Below are 24,786 nucleotides of genomic sequence, written 5' to 3' on the forward strand. Positions count from 1 at the left end.
GAACTAGCCTGAAAAGGGAAATTGCAGAGTTTCTTCTACATTCCTTTCTCTGCTGAGATTCTTTTCTTGGGTATAATACAGGAGGAGATTATAACTTTTGGAAGCAAGATATTTCAGTAGAATTGTTTCTACATGATACAGATTTTTTTTTTTATTGTAGCACAATAAAAATGTTGGCTGTGGTGGGCTGCAGTAAATCACTCAGGTTTAAATTAGTTCGTTTAAAGCTATTCTTTCGATTATACAACCAAGAATTCTTTTATTAGATGGTAGCATAATCAGTTTCAGCAGTTATGCAGCATATGATTGTTATTAACTTGTTATTAGTTCATGACACAGTGAGATCTTTCCTAATGTTTGCTAATTACTGGAATACTTTAAAAATGTAAAAGCCTTCGCCTTCTGCAAAGGCAGCTAAAGGCAGATGGCAGTGTTCCTCAGTGTTTGTAGGCTTTGGGGCAGAGCTCAGTCTGGTGGTGCCATGCTCTGATCAAATGCAGGAGTGAGTGTGGATGCATGCTGTAATGTGCTGAGGGTGTGCTGACATGCTGCACTTCCCCCTCTGCATTCCCATCAGTGGGAAGAGAAGTTGTCACCCACTTTAGTGTGCTCTTTACTGTTGGATATCCCATCTGGATTGAGAAGAATAAGCTAGTGCTTTTCTTAGGCGTGCTCTCTGCACTGCTTTGATTTATTGGTGAAGGTTGATAATCTTATTTACTAAATAACAAGTCCTTTTATAGGCATGATCTTTGAATAAACTGGTATGTGAAAATAATGTCATTTCAAAATGTGGGTCTTTCACGAAGCCTGGTAAGAAACTAGCATCTGTTAGAATGACATGAACTGCTTCTATTAGCTTGTTGATATTTCTTCAGTAATGCATTCTAATCTAATTTGAATTCAATAAGTTTAATTACTAATGCAGTCTAATTCATGGTGAGACACTTCATGTGCTATGATGAAAACAGAAAGAAAATTTCAACTGCAGTCTTTCTGCAAGGCATTCTTCAGAAATGCTCCATAAAGAGAAAAGTATGGAAGAGACAGATTTACTTCTATGGAGAGAAAGTGGGAACAAACTAAAACTACTTGCCAAAGTAAGATATTTTTATCTGTGACCCATTTGGAAACAGGCAGAAAGCAGTAGTCACCCATCTGCAGGAGAGAAGGGCTGCAGCAGTGTTTTGGCACAGAGTTTGCACCAAGAGATGAAACTCAGACTGGTACTGGTCTGACGCCTGGTGACGTGGATGAAACAAATCCTTGGCCTCATTCCAAGTCCACATAAACATTTACAAAAGCATTGCAGTAATGGTGTAGGTCATATAATTCTCTACAAATGCTCAAGCATCAGATTCCAGTGATCTTTTTAAATGAGAAGAACACAGCACAGTTGCTCTGTTGTTCCAAAGAGTTATGATGTCCAGCACATGGTCAAGGTGACTCTCAGTGTCAGAATTCCATCACAAATAAACCACTTTAAGCTGTTTATTAAAAATAACTCCTCCTCTAAAGCTTTCATGCCCTCTGGAAATCTGCTTTCTTGTTACTTCTTCAGGAGAGGATTGGCTTACAATTTTTTGTATCTATATTTGTCTAGTGCCAGAGGACTGTGGATGAATTCTGTCATCCTGCCCTAAAAGCTTTTTGTTATATAGTTCTTTTTCTCCTCCACCCACCTATGCCCACTCTTTTTTTGCACATAATTTCTGATATTTGCTTCTTGTTTAGGATGTCTTGGGCCAGATTCAGAAGGAGAAATAGATACGTAGTTCACAATATCCACTATCCATGATTTTAAAATCAGTTTGGGGCTCTCATTGAGTAAAACATAGAGGAAATTTTCAAATTTCTCTGTTCAGGAAAGACTTGGTTTGGCTGAATATCGTGGGAAGAGGGTCTGTGCCCTACATCTGTCACATACAGAGGTGGGAAGCCCTTTGTCCAGCATGTGGACACAGAGCAGCTCAGCCCCAAAGCTGAGCTCCTTGGGTTATGGAGGGGGAAGCACCAGGGCTGGCAGAAGGTACCAGGACAGAGTAACACCCCTGTGTAGCCGCAATACCTGTCAGGCTGAGACCAGCTCAGGGCTGTGCCCATCCAGCTGAGCTCTAACAGCTCTCTTCTTGGAAAAATGCAGAATGATTGTGCTTCACACTGCAGTTTTACCACTTATAAAAGCAGATAAATACTGAGCAGGAAAGCCATTTATATGGAGTTCGTCAGAAGGCCTTTTTGTGATGTTCTCTGTGGAGGTGCTCCACCGAATCTTTCTGTGTGACTGTCTTCTTATTTTTTAATAGGAAATTCACTTCCCATGCCTTGTGAATCCATAAAACTCGTTTGGAAGAATATTTTTTAGGAGGAAAAAAAATTAATGAGCTATGACAAGGTTTAGGGGTTTTTTACATAAAATTTAAAAGAACTATGTAAGGCTTTGAAATTTCACAGGTCAAATGCATTCCAAATAGCATTTTCTGAGACTTGAGAGCTGCTGAGATATTCCATAGCTGGTGTACTTATCAGGTTACAGCATGCCAAGGAGCAAAAAGGCCTCCTCCCATCATGTACTCCAGCAGTGAAACTGCGAGTCATTATGTACATAACAGGGACAGGGAAAACACTGTCCGTGATAACCTCTGTCTTCTTCTCCTAGTCCTGATCAGCATGTTCTGTCTTGCAAACGTGCTGTTCAAATGTACTAAACCTGCGTTTATTAGGAATGTAGTGACAGTGACAGTGAGGTTGAGAGTGACTCAAGCTCAGGTGAAGAGCAGAGAATTACCACGAGGGTTTACCGGCGGCGGTTGATTCTGAAGGTACTTTGTGGTTTGCTTTCTTCAGGTGATGCTGGCATGAGTGTGGGTTTGGTCTGCTGTGTCAGAACGTCACTTTTGGCATACTGCAGCCCCTGTGGTAGTGTGCTTTCCATGGCCACTATGGATTGATAACCGTGCTAGGTTGCCTTTCCTTGCTTTTAACACGGGTTTATGGGTGTCTTCTGTTGGAAAACAACTGTGCTGCATGGAGTGCTGTGCCCTTCACTGCCTCTGTTGTGCATGGCATCTTAAAGGCTGCAGCTAGATGCAGCATGTTGGTCTCCTCCTGTAGAGCAAATATGAGCTGCTGAGAAAGATGGTAACAATATTTCCTTTTTTTTCCCCTGTTGTTTTCAAAAAATTCTGAGCTACAAGTCAAACATTTGCAGGAATATATGAGTGGGATATAGGAAAGTATGAGGCACATGCTCTGGTTGAAAGTTGTGGTCTTAAGTGCTTAATGTGTCCTGGAAAACTTTCTCACTGCAGCAGATGATCCTGATTTAAAATCTACTGAAGTTAATAAAAGTCCTTGCATTGCCTTTGGCAGATTCTTTTTAGTATGTTTATTTACAGATAGCTTTTATTTACAGCACAGTATACTATACACACTGATAACAATGATCATATAAGTAATTGTATTTGCCCTTATAATATTTTTTGTGTGGTCATACAGTATGACATTATTTTCCTGCAGCATAGAGCATGAGAAAATAAGTCTCTAACATAAATCATTATGTAATTCCTCAGTAACTTGCAGGATTTATTATATTCTTATTAGAAAATCATGCAGTCAAGCCCTGACAAAAGCCAGCAGGGCACCTTAGTGCTATTCCAGCACTAGTGCAGTTTGCCTAAGCTGTAATTGTTACTTAAGGAATAAATTGTGACATTTCAATTGCACATATCTATATCACTGTTGCTTGCATGCTTTGTCAAGAGCAGTCTGCACACCACAAAAGGCACTGCACCTTTTGTGGGATGTGGGTGGCAGATAGGCTGCTCTGCACAGCTGCCAAAGAGTCCAAGGTGCAGATGCTTTTGGAAGAGGAAGGGTGACACTTCTGGCTGCCTCCAGCATGAATTCTTTCTGTATATCTGTTCGGGACAGGACAGGAATGGCATAACTGAGCTCAGCAGAAATGAATGTTTTGTCTGATCCCCCATCTCCCCAGGCAGAACCTGCTGCCTTCCCTGAAAGGCCCTGGGCCTGTCAGGGTATAACCCTTCCTCAGTAATTCCCCCTGCAGATAAGCCCTGAGTGCTCAGGCTTAGGAATGTGGTTTCTGTTTTCAAACAGGGCAGGCCCCTCCAGTGCTGCAGGAGTCTCTGGTAACACACAGAGTGGAAGTGTGCTGCAGATTCAAAGGCTGCATAGTTGGCCTGTGGCTAAGGGCCCCCACCCAATTTATGTCTGAACTATTTTGGTGTCCGCTGGTTTGCAGTCAGGAAGTGTTGGAGTAGAAAAGAGGAAAATGTGTCAAAGGCAGCTTTCTCTTGCTCTCTCTCACTTACAGCCCCTGTGTTTAGAGAGAGGCACAGAAAATGGGTTTTAAATGTGGTGGTATAATTTGGGGCAGAACTTTTCACAGAGCCATGGTAAAGCAGCATATTTAGTGTTGGAATCTGCAGCTAGTGCAGACCCAGTGGGAAGGGTGTGCGTGGCGAGTGGAGGCGGCTGAACCCGCGCTCTTGGGAACGTGTCTGATATCAGCTGGATGGAGCTGTACCTGTCTCTTGATTAGAAAATACATGTGATTCTTTGGTTATTTTCTGATCATTTATAGCTTCTTTTTTTATCCCCCACTCTGCATCTTAAGACAAGCTCAAAAGAGAACAAGAGAAAGTTTGAAAGCAACAATCATCAGGCCGTTTAGAGAAAGAATTTGATAGTGGAAGCAACCATTTTGGTCATGAAAAGTTCATGAAATGGTGGTATGAAATGGAAAAATCAAGATTTAACATTTTTAGGGACCTGGACTTTTTTCTGCACATTTCCAAGAGCAGAAGGTCACTTTGGGTGAACTGAAATCACAGTGAGAGCAGCACAAGCTGAGGTACAGCTCCTCCATCAGGGAAGAGCTCTCAGGGTGTAGAGTCCTGGAGCAATGCTCACAGCCTGCAGAGGGAAAAGAACTCCCTCTGCTGCTGCAGGGTGCTGAGCAGTGACCAGGAGCAGCAGGTTCTCATCTGCCAGTGCCTCAGTGCCTGGCAGAGTGGGTGCTGTGCCCAGCGCCACAGCCAGCTTATGTCCAGCAGCAGTGGGCAGGGAATGAGGGTGTGCTTGGAGCCTCCACTGAGCAGCACTGCATGTGGGAACTGTGTTAGTGTAGCCTTTATAATTAGGGTCATAGAACAGCTTGGGTTGGAAGGGACATTAAAGATTGTCCAGTTCTAACCCCGTGCTATGGGCAGGGACACTCACCAGTGGACCAGGATGCTCAGAGCCCCATCCAGCCTGGCCTTGAATATTCCACAGATGGGTCATCCACAGCTTCTCTGGGCAACCTGTGCCAGTGTCTCACCATCCTCACAGTAAAGAATTTTTTCCTAATATTAATTGCTCTTCCTAGTATTCATTACTGCCTGCATGTTGCATTTAAAGCAACAGAGGTACTCACACAGCCAGCAGGCATAAAGTTTGCTGGTACCAAAACCTTGAGGATGAATTGAGTCCTGTGGGAAAAAGGCTTTGCTATGTGCCACCACAGATACAGTCAGGGCTGAATTGCTTCATTACCTTTGCTCCTCTTTCCCAACTTGTTTTTCCTTTCCGTGCCATTCTGCAGCATTGCTAACGCTATTACTTCCGTTTAACTGCTACCTCAATTCTCTGTCCTGGCCCAAATATGGGGAAAGACTTTTCTCTCCCACGGAGGTATTTTCCCAGCAGTCCAGGAGCTGAGTCCTGTCAAGTGCTCAGTACTCTAGAGCACATTCCCATGGGATTTAGCACTTCAGAGGGCTGAGCCCATAAAACCAGACAAGCAAGGACTGATGCCCATTTCCACATGTAATAGGATCCTATTCTAACCTCAAGGTAGTGCAGATGTTTTTGTTTTTCTTCCTTTCCCCTCTTGTATTCACATGGTGGATTGATGGGATGGAGCATTGCAAAAGAAATGGGTTTATGGTAGTGGAGGAATGCGAGCAATTAGCACACAAGGGGAAAATAAGAGTGCTTGCCACAATGTGGACATTCAAAGCCTGATCCAAAGCTCCTGTTATTCAGCCGTGGCAGGAATCAGTGTCCAATTTTTCATGCTTTTTCAGAGGTTGTTAAATCTTTCATGGATATACATTTTTGGCTAAAGCTGTTTTAGTAAGATTCTTGCCAAAAGGTTTATGGTAGGATGTAATGGAAAATAAAATTTATTTCTAAGCAGTGGTAATTCAAATCAGAGGTAATTTAGTATCTTGTACTTTTGCTATTTCTTGGCAATTCTTATTGAAGATTGGTCCCTTTCTGTGCATTTTTCCCATGAAATGCCCCTTTACTAATTGTGGAGGGTTTGGTTCAGCCTGCAGGGGAGAAGTGGCCCGAGCAGCAGTTAGCCAAAGCTAGAGCCAGCAGCTCCCATGGTCTTGCCTATTCAGGGGAAGCTTATTTAAGGAAAATGAAATGTGGCCATCCTGTAGGTGATAAGTGCCTGTGCCCTGTGTGAGGAAAATGGGAACCATTTCCTTTTGTGTATTCAGCTGGGCACAGCGTCTCCACTGCAGTCTCTGTCTGGCTGGGAGAGCAGCAGGTAAATGCCCTCCCCCTGCCCTGCCCCTTGAGAGTTGGAGCTGCTGGCCTCAGTGAGCTAACCTGGAGTAAATCAAACGCCAGCCTGCAAGTGCTGTTCTGAGGTGTGTCCTCCATGCCACATGCACCAGACCTATGCCCCAGCTCCCAGCAGTGGACTACACTCTGCCCCATTTGCAGCACCGTTGGCTCTCAGGTCTCTTGCCTTGCCTGTTTTGCTGGGATTTTTCTCCCCCTCCTTTGGCTTTAGCAATACATCTGCAAACAAGCAACTACAGACTCAGCATGGGCGCAGGCGGAGAGTTGTGGCATCTGATTAACAAGGTCTCCCTGAGTAGGCAGAACTCACTAATGAAAATGACCTTAATGAAAGATGTTTGTTTCTCCTGCCGCTGCCACAGAGGCTCAAGACCCCAAGGAGACTGAGGCGCAGCTGCTGCTCGTGCATTACAAGAATGTGATCTCAGGACTGAGGGTATTATGTCCTGATGCTGGCTTAGGCCAGTGAGGGAAGAGGTCTGAGCACTCTGTGCAGCTTCTGTTCCCATTGTGGCATCGCCTCTGGTCTTTGGCAAAATTAAATATTTAGGATCTTTCCATCTTGCTTATTTCCTCCTGCTTTTAAATTCCTTTTTATCCTTGTCGGTAAGATGCATCCAGCTGCACCTTTTTTCTCCACTGTTTCAACAACACTAGATGTATGGGAGGAATAAAAGGGACTATTATCCCTCTAGTAGCAAAACAAACATGAAAGAAAACCAGAGCTCTGACAAATCTACAGTGAACTTTGGCACAACACTGCAGCACTGACTGTATAACTCCATTTATCTGAAGGTCCCTGGGAACACCCATAATCTGCAAATAACTGTTAAGAAAATCAGTGGAGCTGGCAGAAAACTTTGAGGAAACTGCTCTTTGCTTCTCCTGCCCTGGAGAGCAACAGAGAGAGGATACCAGCTGGTTTTGGCAGGATTACACTCCAGTGAGCAGGGTGACATTAAAGCACTCTGCTTTGCAAAGCTTCCTGGCATGTTCTGGAGCTGAGGCTTGCAGACTGCAGCCTTTGTATGCTTTAGTCCCAGGGATGTAACTGGGCTTCCAGTAATCACGGTATTAACTTTTCTCCCTGCCTTTCTAAAGCTTTTGGTTTTGTGACAGTGATTTTGACTGGTCAAGGGTAAAATGAAGCCCACATAAGTATGATGCAGTGGAAAGAATTTTATTCTCTAGCTGTGACGCAGATGCACCAGCTTTGTGTTTAAAAACAGCTTTTGTTGACAAGGTCATCTAATGTGCCGTTCTAACCCAATGTTGGTTTGAGCTCTTGCAACTAAAACTGCTAGTGGGTAGGGTTTTTTTCCCTAGCAATCATCCATCTTTTTAACTGCACAGGATTAGAGAAGTCAGTAAATCAGATCTACCTCCTGCCAGTTGTGAGCCCTCCTGCAATTTGTTTAACTACCCACCAGCAAGAGAATTGTGAAAGCTGGATTTCATGCATGCTGACTGCTGAGTATTTACAGCATTTATCCTTAAATTGTGCTTAAAGAAGCATGTAGCTAATTAAAACCCAAGATTCACCACACCTTTAAAACTGCATTTTCTTCCAGGAGACATCTTTCAGTGCAGCGGTACGCTTTTCATTTCATTTTAAGCAGAACACAGGCTGTTTTCTTGCTAGGTTGTTTTAAGGTTGTTCACTTGCTCATACCTGCAGTAAAGAGTCGAAGAACCAGTACATATAAGTGGTGCCAAGTAATTTGGTGACTAGTAGCAGTCTTGCTACTGGCCGTGTTGTTTTATTTCTGGGTTTTGTGGGTTTTATTGTAGTGCCTTTGGAGAGGGAAAGAGGGAACCTTTCCATACCTCTGTGCTCCATGGGATGTCTGTGCCTGGGTTCCCCTCCTGCTCCCTGGGATACTGTGTTGGAGCCCACTGGGGAGTCTCTGAACCCACATGTGGAAGGCCAGGAAAGAAACTGTGCATCTAGTTCCCCATCTGCTCTCATCTGATTAAAGTATGAAGCCTTCAGAATCAGTCTTTCCCGCTCCCATCTCTTTGTGAGTAGGAAAGCCCACAGGTTTCAGTTCCCAAACCCTTTGCCCAGTTGCTGGCCCTGCCTGGCAGCAGTCCCGTCCCTTTCTGGTGAGAAAGGAAGCAGCCGGCTGCTGCTGGGGCCCCGTTCACCCAGGGACCAACCTCACACTTCCCTCCTCCTGCAGAGCCTGGTGCAGTGCCTGGGCAGGTGTGCCATTTCTCCTTCTGGGGAATGAATTTTTCAAGCTCCATCTGAAGGCTTCGGTAGCTGTTTGTTCCGTACTTTTGTGGGGATGCCAGCATTCCCTGGCCCAGGCGCCTCAGCTAGGTGTTCTCAGGCACAGGATCTCATCCTTATGTCCCTGTGCAGTGGAATCTACCTAGCTGTGGAGCCTGTCCTTCTCTTGGCAGTGCTTCCTGAAGCTCAGCAAGTTGTACAGCTTGCTAACAGTCTGTGAAAGCCTGGGGAAAAAGATGTGGAAAATATCTGAATTCCATTGCTTGAGTGGTGACTTCAGTACAGCTTTCAGTGAGAAGCCAGCACAAGTTCTGTACTTGTGAAGAATGACAAACATGGCCAGGGGTCTGCTCTGCAGTACTCCTCCCTGGCTCCTGCCTGCTGCCCTTCTCCCCAGGCAAGGAAAATGGAAAAGCTTGGTTAGAAAAGACCACAAATGGCTTGTAAACAAAAGGAAAGGTTTGTTTTGCTTAGAGCTTAGAAATAGTATACAATCCCAATGTTACATTGTACATCTTGAAAAAGCTGCATTAGTAGGAAATAATGTTTTAAAAAAATATACATGGCATCACTGTATTTGTTTATTATAAAGCAGTGCCCGGAGCTTATGCAGGCACCAGCTTATGTAGTGTATAGACCACAGGAAACAGAAGCTATGTTTGCCCTGTGCTGTTCAGTACATTGAAGCATTACAAAAGCTGTAATAGTCTCCTTTCAAACAGTGTTTTGTGGTTAATATTGTTATAACGTGTTTTATACAATGTTTTCTTTCTGCTTCCCCCCTCTACTTGTAATTTTTCTATAGTGGATTGTGAGGGTGAGGGGAGAAGAAAAGTTTTAAGGATTTTTTTGATTGTTTGGGTTATTGATTTACTAGTGGAAATATATCATTATGTTTGCCTTTCTTATATGAAAGGTTTAAGCACAAACAATGGATATTTTTGAAGCATCAAAAGAAGTGCTTGCTTCAGCACCCAGGTTTGGAAATATGACTTTGTGAGGTAAAGTTAGCAAAATTCTTTTGGAACATAAGTTCATGACTGCCAGCTGGGCTCAGGCTCTAAACTAATGTCATTTATTTATTATTTAAGCAATAATTCCTTCAAGTGTTATTAAGTCACTGGCATAGCAGCTAGGAAACTGCTTTTTCATTTATTTACACTGGTGCTATAAATTGCTGGTGCTACAAGAAGCGATGGCTGGAGTGCTGCTGATCTCAGTAAGTCATGGACCAGGCTGCCGAGGCTCCTCGCCACGGTGGCACCGTGCCAGGCAAAGTGTCACGTAAGATAACTTCCTTCATTTTGTAAGTGCTGAGAAGTCCTGTCTGTCTTCTGTGTTTGTGTTTAAGACCTTGTGTTTAGCAAGCTATAGGCAGAGCTGTATTTTTAAGTCTCAAGTTTCCCCCATGTTAGACCATGTTTCTGCATGTGCCAAAGCAGAAACACTGCTGAGTTTCACTGAGAAGCTGTGAAAAGCTAAGGGGTGTCTCATAGGACTTAGACTGACCACACGATTTTGTTGCCCAGAGAGTTCCTATCATGCATTAGTTAATAAGAGCAGTGTGCTAGAAGCTCCCTACAGGCTCTAAGGAAACATTTTGTTGGACAAATGCACAGGTATCAGCATTGCTAAATGAACAAGGCTTTCAAACAGTTCGTGTGGCATAAAGCAAACTGTTACATAAAGTTGAAGCTAGCATGTGCTTGTTGCTTGGATTGGTGTGGAAATATGTGTGGGTTTGAAAGAATATAGGCTCTCTTGCTAATCTTATAACACGTTCTTTAGGGTGAGGAAGCAAAAAACATTCCTGGTGAATCTGTAACAGAGGAACAGTTTACCGATGAAGAAGGCAACGTCATCACGAGAAAAGTAATAATGAATTACATCACTGCTCTGAGTCTTTGCATTCAAGTAACTTCTTTTAACATACTTTTTCCCTTTAGAATCTAGGAAAAAAAAAAAAATCGATACTTTTCATGTATTGCTTCCCACAGATCACCCGGAAGGTAGTAAGACGTGTTTTTATCCCCCATGAGAGGAAAGTTGGTGAAATGGTAATGCCACGGGGACTGCCAGCAAATAACAGTAGGCTCAGAGGGTTGTGTTGACTGCTAGAAAGTGCTGCTAAAGGGCTGGAGGTTTGCATTTAACAAGAAGCCTTGGCAAAAAGTGCGGTGCTAGCAGTTACTGCCAAGTTGTGTGTTGGGATCACGGGGCAGGGGCGGCGTTGGGGGCCTGGCTGAATTTTGTCAGCACAGGGCATCCAGGTCTGTTTCTGTAAAACAGGCAGCAGGTCTGAGCCATGGGTTTGGGGGCCTGCTTTGTGCCATCAAGTTGAGCCGTGTCTGTGTGTTTGGTTAAGCTCTCGCAGAATCTGTGCCTTACAGCTGTAGGTGGATTGTGTGGCTTTTCCACCAGCCCAAAGGAATGAGCTGCAGTCTGATCCCAGTGGCCTCTCGCTCACCTTGGTGTGATACCCCTGGTGCTGGTGGCCGAGGGTTTGCAGGATTCAGGTCAATGAGAACATACCCAAGCATGGTATCCTTTACAAGCAAGCACCAAGACAGGACTCTGTCCCTGGGGATCAAAATTGGAAGCCTTCTGCAAGCCTGGACTATGCCCAGCTTTATCACCCTGACAGTGGGAAGAGTAGGACTATTGTGTGCCAGCACACCCCAGCGCCTCTTGGGAAGGGCTTCAGTGACAGGGGCAGGAGTGGGCAGGCTGTGCCTCAGCTGTCATCTGTCCCCAGGAGGCCGTGGGGGAATGGGCCTTGCCTCTGGAAACAAATGGCTTCAGAGGAGCTCGTGCCTTCTTCCCCAGCACATGGCCCTCAGACATCTCTGCTCGAGTAAAACTGTCACTGGGGCTAATGAAATTCTTGTCTGAGTGAAAACAGATTCAGAAAGGAAGATAAATACCCTTTCTTTTCTGGCAATTGAAATAAAAAAAAAGAAAAAGGAAAAAAGTCACAGAAATAAGAGAATGGAAACAAACTTATTTCCATTCCCTCTTTCCCAGTTGTTCATGAAGGGAAAAAAAAATCCTGCCCAGCAAGGGGTAAACATTTTCAATTTGCTGCACCAGATTAGATTAGTTGGAAACTACAAATAGTTACAAATACATCAATGCAGATCACCTGAGGGGTAAATTCAGCCCATAGCCACACATAAACAGATGCCTTTCTCTGATGTGAATGAGGCTTGTGATTACTGGAGAATTTATTTTTAGAGGATTATTGAGCTACTCTTAATGAGCAAAGATGAACTTTATTTTGGGGTTTGCTGTTTTAAAGATGCTGAAACCTGCACTGCTTGTCACTGTCATGGGTTTTACTTCTGTGCTGCTTCAGTGGTGGTTTTTGCTGGCTTTCTTCCTCTTTCCTTTATTCTGTTACTAACCTGCTCACTTTGAAGCACAGATGTTGTGAAACATCACAAGAGCAGCCACAGGCTCTGCTGTTGGGAATGCCCACCAATTTGGCTGACCAGGAGGGCAGCTGGGAAAGGGGATTTTCCCCTGTCAGAGGCACTGGCTCCTGCTGCAGTTGGCAGCAGGGGCTCTGCCAAGGACTGACTGCCAGCCGGGCACTCCAGCCCAGGGGTCAGGCTGAAATTGTAGAGCTGTGTTTTCTACTTGAAGATGATATTTCAGACCTGTGCTTTTGCAGCTCAGCAGAGTGGATAAATAGATTGTGTGTATCTTTGAAATGAAGTGTTAATGTGATTTAACTGCTTTTTACTTATCCTGTTACAGCAAAATGTGTATCCTGTTTTGGAAGCTGGTTTACAATTATGAGTGCTTTCTGCAGACTGTGTTAATGTTTATACTTTTCCTTTAAAGCAGGGAGAAGCTTATAAGGTTAAGACAAAGAAAGAAGTCAGACACGTGGAGAAGAAAAGTTACTCATGAAAGCTGAAAGCCAACCACTGAACGGTCAGTGTGATCAATTTTCTTCCCTTGTTGAAAGCTTTTGCCAGCATGGGGAACAGCACCTGGGCTGCACAAAGGCTTGCCTCTGCTACCCTGACTTTGCTTTCCAGCTGCAGACCTGAATAGCTGGCCCTTGATCTTGTCAGCAGAAAATGACCTTGTGTTCACATATAAAAATTAATCTTTACTTCTCAGAAAATAAAGCAAAGCAATACTCAGGCATGTGCAAGATTTCTGGGAATTTTACAGTGTCTAGTGTTTGTAATCCATAGAACTTTCTTCCCCTTAAAACTTAAACACAAATAGTAAAGGAGCTGCACACACAAATAAACCTAAGAGTGAAATGCTTCTTCCACTGTCAGACATGTGATTTGAGGGCAGTTATGCAAGTCAAAGTCCTTGTAAGTGAAGTGTCTCAATATTTGCCAACAAATAATCCCTACCAACTGTTCCTTGTGAATTTTATTGATCCAGCTTTAACGATTGTAGCAAGCCAGCAGCTGATGGTGTAAGGGCTTCCCAAGCTAAACCCAAATGCACAGACTAAGACACCCTTGCAGGGACTCTGTAAAGATGTGAAGAAAAGAAGCCAGAGGCTGCTTTGTCTCACTGGCACAGCTACACACAGAGATGTGGCTGTGTGTCTTTCAGTGCTGGTCCATCAGTCATGGCTCCAAGTCTGTAGGTTTACCATGGACATGTCTTTTTTCTTCTCTTCTCTCTTAGCTTTGCTGGGTTTCAGGAATTGGACAGGGGAAGAGTTTATGAAGTGCAAGACTGTGTATTATCCTTTTACTGTACATATGGTATAGGATTGACTGTAAGAACAGAATAAACAGGACCTGGCAAATAGACCAGATAGTGAGGAAAAGGACAGACAGAAGCAGAGTCTCTCTTGAGTCACCAGTCCCTTCTAACTGATGTAAGGTAGCCCCTACAGCCCCCTGGCCCTACAGGTGCTCTGTGCATGTGAGTAGAGCCATTTAGCACTCAGTGTGTGGGATCTAGCTGAGGGATTTATGGGATCAAGCCCCAAGGAGCAAGCTCTGTGAGGTGACTGGTGTGATTTCAGTATCTGGTAAGCACCTACTGCATCCACCTGAATTCCTGCTTTTACTGAGAGTCCTCCTGTTTGTGCTGATAGAACAATACAGCTTCTTGTGGCTTGGTGCTCAACATACTCATAAAATATTTGTTGTTTGGAAAGGGGAGGTGATTCTTTTGACACAGCTTTCCCCTTTATGGAGCCCTTTAAGCATGTGGGAGTAAAGCAAACCAAAGTGGTGGCACTGTTTATATGAAATTGTGTCCCATGTTAGGTCCCGTGCTGCTTCCACTGTCAATCTGCAGGGGCAGAGCAGCAGAAATGTGTAAATTCAGGTATTGAAGGCAAGATGGGGCATTGAACCCCATAAGCAAAGCAGCTAAAGAGCCTGCCAGCATACAAGTTTGATGCAAAGACACCAAGGATAAGCATTTCATTTTAAAATAAAATTACATAAATAAGGCAGTCTTTGCCTAATGTATGCAACAGTCTGACCTTCAGGAAGCCAGAGTCTGAGTCCCTCAGAATCAGATCTGCTCCCATGACTGCTGATGCATTTCTCCTGTGATTTCCAGTAGGCAAGTCTTCCATGCTAGAGCCCCTGAGGAACTCAGAGAGTCTGCCTTAGATAATGAACCTTTGCTCTGGGGGGAACTTTGTCCTTCCTGTACGATGAATCTCTGTGCTCCAAACTTTTTAATGATAAGCATGACCAAATGTGCCCTCCCTAATTGTGAGTCTGGTCAAGAGCCCATTAAAAACATTTCATTTGGATGCAGAAGTGGATGTGTTTGCAGAGGCAGGGGATTCTATAGAAAAACTGTTTGTTTTGTAATCACAAAATACAAAAGAAATCCTGTTGGGCAGGCAGAGGTGGTTCTTTTCTTTGGAGTGTTTGAAAAAAATCTTGATGTTAGCTAGGTTTTGCTGTGAAAATGTTCCTGTCACCGCTGCCAATAAGCCCACTCTGCAGCATAGGTTGAAAGGAGAAGCCAAGAACTCTTGCGTGCAGTTCTGCAGGACAGCACGGTGTGAGCTGGCGTGACTGCTGCAGTGGGAACGGGCGGCTCTCAGCAGCAGGAGAGATTTATGACAACTGTAGATGTGGGCAAGGACAGATTGCTTTAGTGTGGAAGGAGGCTGTGAGCACTCCTGGGGGATGTGTGTGGACCTGTGACCTGGTTAGTGAACAGGCATGTCCGTGCAGCCTGAGCCCTGCCAGCGCCGCACCAGCCCCACTCCAGAGCACGCTCTGCCCTGCGCCCAGGTGCTGGAGAGCTGCAGGGCTTCCAGCTCCTGCTCACTGCTCTGTTTGTGTTTCTGCTTCCTGCCCTCTCTGCTGCTGTTGTAAGACAAATGGCACAAACTTGCTGTCCTTATGTGCATGGCTCTGGTTGGAGGGGTGAGAGAGCAGGAGCTGGATCGTCTTTCCTCGGTGCCTCTCATGCAAGCCAGGAGGGTGAGAGATGGATGGTGCTGCTCCTTGTCCATGCTTTTGTCCTTCACCAAACCTCCTAAAGGCTGGGTGCTGCATTCCTGCCTCTGCAGGAATGTTCCCTGAGCAACTGGCAGACGTGGATGTGCAAGGAGAGCAGGTTTTCCATCACTGTGGGGATGCTTGCACACAATGAAGAAAAACATGCTATGGAAGCAGTAGCTCTCTCCGTCTGGAGATGATGCTGTTCCTTCCACAACAAAAGAACCTATTCCTTGTCATCACTGGATCAGATGAGTTGGTGGCATGTCCAGGATGATGAAATGCAGTGTGCTGCAAACATAATTATAAATCAGTTCATGAGCAGTGTGGACATCTGCAGCTGCATTTTCCGCTCATGCTGGAGCTCAGCTAATGTCATTGTCTACTTAGAAACTGTGTGATTTAACCTATTACAGAATTCCATTGTGCCAGTTACATTTCTGTTTAGTCAGGGAAAGGCATGAAACTGATTCTAACAAGGTATTTCTGAAATGATTTTTTTTCTCTGTTTTCTCTCCACAGTGTGCTTTTACTGCCAGTATTCTAGAGGGACACTCACGGAAGAAAAATCAACAGGAATTAAACATTCACCTATAAAAGTGTGCGTGTGTTTGCTGCTTCCCCACATTAACCGCATGGTTTTTATGCAAAAAGAAAAAAAAAAACAAACAAAAAAAATCCCAAACAAAAAAAATTAATTTAGCATGAGCCAATTTACAGAGCATGGAAATTCACGTTCATTCACAGGATTGGAGGGTGCTCAGTTACCAATGCAGTGTATATACAAGATGCCATGCTGTTAACAGCTTCTCTCAAGCAGTTTGATGTCATCTCAAAAGAAATAAATTCCTGTGGCCAGAGAGGATGTGCGAAGACTAAATGGTTAAACCATGGAAAGACACTAAAAATACTAAAATCCACAACAGCTCGCCTTATTTTTCTTGGACCCAAACTGTCAGGGTATAAAACACTATTTGTTTCTTTTTTAAACATCAATAGTTTTGCTGTAAATAAATAACACTGTATAAATTCTAACAAAATAGAATAAGTGTTGATAAGGCACTGCCTTTTCGATCACAAACAGAATATTGCAAATGCATTGAGCAGGCTAGGTGTCTCAAATGGCTGCACCTACAGGGATATTCTGGGTGTATCTTCACAGATTCTTGTATATTAGCAATTATAATGTTTGTATATGCAAAATCGCTAGCTTGATTTTAAAAAAATCTTTAAAATCTGCTGCAAATTTAAATGATTCCCAAAATGAGGAATTCTGTAGTTCTGTGAAAATTTTTCTTCAGAGTACTAATATTTTGATGCATGTGTTTCACCTTATTTTGATTAAATCTTTTCCAGTTTTGCAAACACTATTCCGCAACATGAAAAATAAGATTTTATCTGTAAACACAAAGCCCTTCATCTAATATTTGTTGCTGTTGCCAATTTTTCAATGAAATGACCTAAGACCCATAACATATACAGTAGTTGCATTATGGGGAGGGGGGTGCTATCTGTTCTTGCTTTATAATGGGGGTAATGCTTGCAGCTTTAGAAGTGGGTTGGTGCTCTAAGGAGCACAAGTTTGGGATATTTTTAAATGAACTGAAGAGAAATTATTAGCTAATAGACTGGCAGCACGCTGTAAAATTATTACTGTATTGTGTACTGGCTATAAGATGTAGAATCTTTCAGTAAGCCGATCATCTGTAATCATCCTAGCAGTGTAATATTAGGTTGTTAAGGCTGCTGTGTTTTAAAGGGCATTTTTATTTGGTTTTTGGTGAAATACTTTAATTTGTTGATTATATTCATATGGAAACAGCATTCATTGATAATAGCTCTAATTACATATGTATGAAAACAACAAACACTGGATGATCTAGTTGATTATTTAAGCATAAAATAAATTGTGTTAAAACTCTTGGATAACGTGTATTTGGCAGTGTTCTTATACCCCACAGATGTGAGGCTTCGCAAGGCCAGCAGTTATCTGCCCTTGGCTTTCAGCTGCTTTTCCTCTCTGTTTCTTTTGTCTAATCCACCTCTTCATCTTCCCAGTGTGACAGGCCATCACTTGGCAGGCTTTCCCCAGGTCAGGGCAGCAGGAGGAAAACACAGCAGCCAGCAGCACATGCCCAGCAAGGCTAAGGAAAATGCACTCCCTGGATTGGAGATTTGGGAAAAGGGCCTGTGCAACAGGGGTATGTGCAGCCCTTTCTCCAGCACATGTGAGCTCTGCACCTCCTGTGAATTCTTTAGCCCTGTCAAGAACCAGGAAAAGCACTACCAAAAGCAATTTTCTCCCCAGTATCAGGCAGATGAGTAACAGACCCACAGCCCATGAGGACATTAAAATGTGCATCCCCTGTGTATTGCATGCACTTCCTGTATATTATAGGTGATAGACCACTGTGTAAAGAATGGCCAAAACAGAGGTTTGTAGGCTGCATCAATACACACACTGCTCTGAATGGAAGGCTGCTGCTCAGGTACAGTAAATACAATTTATTATTCAGGGATCTGTTTTACCTGGCTTTTAAGGCAACATGAAGATGAGGTACTTCACCGCAGCTTTGACGCCTGAGGAAGCTCCTCTTCTACAGAACCACTTCAGTCTGCTTGTTGTTATCTGGTGATCCCCACAGGACCTGGTCCTCACCTGGGTCAGTCAGCAAAGCTCTCCTGACTGTGATGAACAGCACTTGGAGAATATAACAGGTTGGTTTGTCAGTGTCTCAGTTATTAGGGCCACTGGCTTTTGAAGCAGTGATGGTAAATGAAGTTTCCATGGTTTGAGCAGCCAGTCTGTGTTGCAATGTATGCTTTACCTAGGTCAGGATACTGCTGGTGCTGGTACAGTGCTGGTGGTTCAGGTCCTTACGCCAAAGTTTGGAGGACAAATGCCACTTACACCATGGGAGAACAAGTGCATCTTCCTGCAGCTCACAGTCCAACAGCAGCGATCATCCTGCAGCCTCGCCATCCAGACGCCTCCCTCCCCTCCAGCATCCTGACCAGCTGAATGAGAGAGAGTGTTTTCAGTAAATTCTGTGAGATGTATATTTATGTATAATATTTTATCATGATTGTACAGCTGGAAGCAAAGGCTGTGGTGACAACCAGCAGGAAGGCAGGAGCTGGACTGTTGAAGAGCCTCTCTTCAATCTCTAACAGCATCCAAAAGGCAGCGTTTTGTTTGACTCATCTCTTCCTCTGCCTGGTTCCCTGTTAGTGCTGGGTGCTGGTGTGGAAAGAAGCTGTGACTGTCCCTGGAATGGCAGCTCTGGCAGGCAGAAGACAGAGAAGCGAGGCTGCCTGTGGAGGTAGCAGAGGATGTAGGTGAGGCACACAGCTCTCCTGCTGGTGCTTTGTGTGGCAGCTCTGAGCTCGGCTCTTGCCTGTCATGGCACACTCAGGAGCTGCCAGCTCAGCTCGGGGCTCTGAGGGTGCTCCTGCAGCCCAGCCCTGTCACAGGGGTGCCTGAGCAGGCTGTGACCACGACAGCCTCTCCTGGGCCAGCACTGACAGGTCCCACTGCTGGCAGATGCCAGTCCACAGCTGCTGCTGCACGGGCACACCTGTGTCACAGTTTGCTTCCCCCTTAAATACAAAGAGGCAACAGAGAACAGGAACTCTCCAGCTGAATTCACAGAGTTTAAAAATTCATACTAAATGCTGCACAAACAGGATTTTCTGGGTGTTGGTTTTGTTTTGCACTGAGTGGTTCCAACAGTAGCTCAGGGTAATTGGGAAAAAACAAGGTTGAAGTGTAAATGGTCATGTGAGAAGGAAAACAGAAATCTTGCCAGAACTAGCAAATGGCACAGGTCTGGAGTGAGAGAGGACCCTATCTAAATGTGCACTTTTGTCTTTTTTTTTTTTTTTTTCATGTTTTCCTCAGTGCGAACATTCCCCTTAGAGGCAAAATTTTAAGTCATGGGACTCTGATTGCATCTATTAAAATAAACTTGATTGCTAAATACAGTGTTATTTTCATCCTTTGATATTTGATTTAGCACTAATTAATAATGCTGCAGACTATCCTACCGTACTTTTTCCATTTCTGAAAGTGTATCAATTACATTTCTTTGTGGCCAGTAACAATTTCAATGTCAGAAATTCTAATAGCTCCTGTAGTGTGGAGCCAACATTAGTGGGATAAGTGGCAGTCACTTGCAGGATTGCAGCACCCTGGTAATTAATGCTAATTTCCTGAGGGGTTGTTTAACACAGGCTTTGTCTGTAGCACACAGCGTGCAGGAAATCAAGGTGCTCTACTGGGGAGGCCACTGCAGCCCGGGATGTGGGGCACATGCTCCCAAAAACCTCTCCATGCCCTCTAGAGGAGGAGTTTAGCAGGACCAAGTTGATAACATTTGAGGAAACTCCGTGAAGTCCATCAGTGGCAATTTTATCAAATTTTTATACAAACTCAGCACGAGCAGCTTGGCCTGGAGGAGCTGTGCCAGCCCTGCACAGCTGGAGGGGCAGCACGATGGCTTTGGGGCAGCCCTCCTGTCCCTGCCAGCTCTCTCCCTAGGGAGGGGGTGCAATCCAGGGGGCTGGGACTTGCCTGGCTGAGGCTGGTGCAGGGATGCTGGGCAGGGTGTTGGCAAGGGGCTTGGTTGTTGTCCTAGCCACATGCATGATGTATGAAAAAGCTGCTGCTGATCCATTGCATTCTTGGCCTTGGGGTCGTGTGTGGGGAATGCAAACAGGAATGCTGTTTTCAAGGCAGATCCTACCAAACTGGGGCTGGAGGAGGAGGAGCTCCTGGTTCAGCTTGCCTCTAACCCCCAAGTGAGCAAGGGAGGGAAAAACGGTCTCCTAGTGCACAAGAAAATATTCTTGCTTGGTTGGAAGTACAGCAGTTTTCTGATGGGGATGTGGACCTTTTAGCCTCAGCCTACTACATAATGCTTAATGTAAAAAGTAGTCCATTACTGGGAGAGGAAAAGGTTAGTGAAGGACAGAAAAATAAGCCGCTCAAGGAAAATTATTTATGTGCCACATTTTTCATAACTGCTGATGCTAAAAACAGCATGCAAATTGTGCATGTCTTTATTTATTTGACCCGAAGTCCTGGAGGATGGTGAAGATTTATCGTAAAAGTTTTGTTGGTACTTTTCCCACCACACTAATGTTCAATTATTGAGAGCTATTTGGGCTATAAAACAGCAAAGTACGGCAATCTCCTGTTCGCCAACTTCCTTGGAAGGCTTCCAGGGGCTGGGTATCATAATGAAGTGACCAGACCAACAGAACCAACCTAGTATGAACTCTGGAAAAAATTCCCCTGGGGGGAACAGGGATACAAAAGCAAAGCCCCAGAGCTGAAGATGCATTAGCTACTGGCTGGCTACCACACAGCACACTTCCATAGTCAGATACTCTATCCTACTAAGAGACTTCTTTCCTAATACAGCTTTCTGATTAAATAATTGCTGGTCAGAAAAGCAAAGCAGCATGACATTATTTTCATCTGAATTGCTTGTTAGAAAACATGTTTTAACTTGCATCAATAGATGCCTTAATCCACAACAGCAGTGATTTGGGTTTTTTCTGCTCATACAAGTATCTTTCAAACCAAGCTTTCTCCCCTACTACAACCTCTCCACATATGCACTCCATTTCCCCCTTTAAATATTCCCTTATGTACAGTTCATGTTCTATTTAATGCTGCTTCAGTTTATTTTCCTAGCAGTATATTTCATTAATTGCATTTTCCTGCAACTTTGTCTTTCCATTCCCTCTTTCCCCTCCACCCCCTCATTCAGTCAGGTACTCTGAGTACTCTGCAGACTTTTTTTTCCTTAGGTTAATTAGCTTCAGTTGGCCTTTTCCTCTTCAGTCTATAACTACTGAATATTTTAATGAAATTTTATTCTTATAGGTCTTCCAGCCGATTAATGGACCTCTGGAATTACATTAAGGATTACATTAAATCTCTGAACATACCTCTTCTAACCCCTGACACCTAGAAATGTATTTTGTACAATATCTCTACTGTTGATGTGAGTTTATGGAACACTGTTTCTAATTGCCCATTACCTCCTGTAATGATAGTTTCTGTGAATAAATCCCTGTTTTATTATTTCTTCTCCTTGATTGATCTGCTCTCCTGTTATAACAGTGCTGGTGACATTTTCATATTCTTCATTTCTACAAACACCTTTCCTTTCCCCCTTACAGTTCTGCATTTATTTTTCATGCAATAAAAAGATACTGAGGCCAGGAGAGTGGAGACCTTGTCCTGCAGGTGCTGTGCTGGTGGCAGGCTGGTTGTGGTGGCTTTTCCTGGGATGCCAAGCTCACTGCCTGCAGTGAGGACCAGGACCAGGGGCACCTGAGCAGCCCTGTCAGTGGGGCAGCCTCTGCTGTACGTGTCTTCAAAGGGGGTTTTGCTAATTTTGCTTTTACCACATATTTATCCTTTTTAATTGATTTGGTTAACATCTTACAGATGTGAAATGCATGTGATTTTTAATTTTTGGGGGGTGCTAATTAGGATAACATTTTCTGCCCCTGTTTAATCTATTAATTAGGAGTAGTTGGCTGTAATTGTAATTAAATATATGGGTGCTGTTTTTTAAATGACTGAACTGCTGTTGCAACAAGAAGGATGCCATCTCAGATCTAAACATCCAAGGCCCTGGAGTTTTCCTCCCACTCCTGCACTGACTCAGTGTTTGTCATTGGGCAAGCAACTCAGCTTCCTACCTCCCTTTCTTGCCTTCCAGGGCTATTGTGTGAATTAATTAGATAATGTTTCAGCATGGCTTTGAACTAGAGAGCCACAGAAGTGCCAAGTTATAATTCACTGTTATGAAAGTCAGCGTGCTGGCTGGGAGGCAGACCTCTGATGCCAGCCCAGCAGAGAGAGAGGGACAGCAAAAGCGGCTGGGGGAAAGCTCCCCTCTTGCCTGAAGGTCCCTCATCTCTGTAGCTGCTGTCTGCACCACCCCAGAACTGCTCTGCTGAGGGCAGCACCAGAGCTGCCTGGTGTGATCCCAGGGATGCAGCCCCTGGCTGAGCCAATCTGGCCCAGCTGCTGGGTCGAGGATGTTGCCTGCACCTCCCTGTCTGTTTTCAGGCTAATTTTAGTCTCTGAAGGAGCAGAGGACATGTCCTCTGAAAAATTATAGTGCTCCAAATCAGCAAAGCACTTAAGATTAACGTTGATAGGTCTGAAGAGTGGCTTAAGGTTAAGCACGCCGTGGGGCTTGCTGGGTAAGATTAGCCTGGAGCAGATGCATGTTCTGCTGATTCAGGCTTTCAAAATATTTAGGCCTTGATTCAGCAAGACACTCAAATGAGTGAGCAGTCCTGCTGAAAGTAGTGGAGGTAACTGGCTGATCAGAGCTGGGCAGACGGATGGATCAAGAACGTTGAGGTATAAGCCTGCTAGTTTAGAAATTAGTTTGATTTGAGGAGCACATGTGCCTGTGCACAGAGACAAACCAGCTTTGCAGCTCCCGCCTCTGCTGTGGAGGTCGTGCATGAAATAACATTACCTCGTGACCCCGTGGTGTCCAGCCAGCTTCCCAAATAACAGCACACCTATTTGAAAGCAGTTCTGGTGAAATGCAACTGCCTGTGCAAAACAGCGCTCGCTGTTTTTTGGATCCTATTTTATTCCCTCAAGGTTTTTATCCCACAGCCCATGCTGCTGGAAAGGATCAGCCTGGGCACAGCTACGGGGCAGAAGGGCTGGCAGTGGCCCAGGTGGTCAGGCTTGTGTGCCCCTGCAGAGCCAGGGGCTGGGCAGGGGCATTTTAGGACAGCACTGAAAAAAGTCTCATGAGACCATGGACATCCTCAACTGCTCTGTGCATCTATGGCAGCATCTCTTGAGGACAATGCTGTTATGTTTGGGAGAAATCCCACCCTAACTAAGCCCAGAGATGGCAAATCCAGCTGAGGGGCAGCAGATGCCAGGGTGGTCGTGAGGGCTGCTTGGTGGCTTTATTACATGGTAATGTCATCACCAGGATCATTGTGGAGGTAATGGGATGCAGGAGTGTGCCTCAGTTTCCACAGGGCTGGGAAGGGGATGCTGGACCTTTTCGAGCCTGAAAAGCCCTGAACTGATGCCTCGTGATGGGGAAGAGCTGTGGGTCTCTGCTGGTGCTGGATGGGGATTCCCTCTTGCCTCCTTCTCCAATCTGAGCCCTGTTTGAGGCAGCGTCGTGTGCCAGGGACAGACATAGAGACGGAGATCAGGGGAAAGAGTTTCCAAAGCTCAGAACTAGGAACAGCCCTTTTCTTGTGATTAAGAGACCAAAAATAAGATGACCTGCACTTATATTCCCCAGCAGGTGACAAGAATAATTACTTTACAGAGATGGAATTCCTCCATATATTATAGCCATTAGAAAGAGTAAAATTTGAAATTTACTATGGCATGGAACAAAAAGGTAGTGCAGTTAGAGATAATGAAATCCTTACTTGCCACTAATGGAAGAATTACTGTTGTTAAAGACCCCTTCATAAATAATTGAGAAACCAATTATACAGTCTTGGGGACTAATTTATCCAGGAGCAATACAGACCATGTTTTGCCATAGAATGAGTGGCACAAATTCTTCGCTATAGCTCGCTGCGGCTCTGCAAAGAAATAGTAAAAAGAAAGAATGGGAACAAGAAAAAAAAAAAAAAAGAAAGAAACTAATGCACCTACTAATCAGGAAATACATTATCAGTAATGAGAGATGAGTGTCCATATATCCTAATTCAAGGCAGTTCTGCTGATGTATGGAGGGCTGAATTAACACACCAGTTAGTTGGTCTGTGTGTTGTGAGGGGAGCAGGGCTGGCGGCTAGGGCTGTCCCCTCGACCCGGGGCTCGCCGGGTGGGGCTCCCGGCTCCTTCAGCTCCGAGGGGCTGCGAGCTGCCCCGGGCAAGGGGCCTGGGCCTGGGGTGCAGCCTGGGCAGCGCCGTGGGCGCCCGAACGCCGCTTTGGTACATAAATGCTTGAACAAAACAAGGTTTGGGGCAGTTTGGGCGGTGTGTAGCGAACCCCGGCTCCCCAGCACGGGTTTAGCGGTACAGTGAGATGAGTCCCGCGAACGGGCTGTTTGCCGCGGGGGTCCCGGCGTGCAGCACATTCCCCCGGGCACATCCCGACGTCGGGTTCAGTGTGGGAGGGACTCTCCGGGCACATCCCGGATCCAGGATTTGGTGTGTAGGGAGCCTCCCCGGGGAGTATCCCTCGGTCCCAGGTTCTGTGTGTCCAGGATCTCCTGGCACATTCCGGTCCCGGTGTGTCCCGGATCCCCGCTCCCGGCTCATCCCGGTGTGTCCCAGTGTGTCCCGGGTCCCCGTTCCCAGCACATGCCGCTGTGTCCCTGTGTGTCCCGACTCCAGGCACATCCCGCTGTGTCCGGGCCGGCGCGGTGCCGGCGCGGGCCGCCAGGCGGCGCTGTGGGCGGGCGCGCGGCCCGTCTCGGCGCCGGCGCGCGGCGGGCGCCGCCCCCTGCTCG

The 24,786-nt window shown here is 45.1% G+C and overlaps 1 protein-coding gene across 7 annotated transcripts in view; it reads left to right on the forward strand.

Annotated features, from left to right (window-relative positions):
* ANK3 (ankyrin 3) overlaps positions 1-17,232 on the forward strand; it is a 192,516-nt gene extending 175,284 nt beyond the window's left edge. For 6 of the 7 annotated variants that reach the window (XM_059851139.1, XM_059851138.1, XM_059851135.1 and 3 more), the window contains 5 exons: positions 2,724-2,822; positions 10,634-10,717; positions 10,843-10,902; positions 12,692-12,784; positions 15,826-17,232. In XM_059851139.1, the coding sequence (XP_059707122.1) occupies positions 2,724-2,822; positions 10,634-10,717; positions 10,843-10,902; positions 12,692-12,760 (312 nt within the window). In that variant the 3' untranslated portion in view covers positions 12,761-12,784; positions 15,826-17,232. The remainder of the gene's footprint in view (positions 1-2,723; positions 2,823-10,633; positions 10,718-10,842; positions 10,903-12,691; positions 12,785-15,825) is intronic. The other variant, XM_059851141.1, reaches the window with a different exon arrangement.
* Positions 17,233-24,786: the final 7,554 nt, after the last annotated feature.

The sequence above is a fragment of the Haemorhous mexicanus genome, chromosome 7 (assembly GCF_027477595.1).
Source record: "Haemorhous mexicanus isolate bHaeMex1 chromosome 7, bHaeMex1.pri, whole genome shotgun sequence".
NCBI classification, from domain to species: Eukaryota; Metazoa; Chordata; class Aves; order Passeriformes; family Fringillidae; genus Haemorhous; species Haemorhous mexicanus.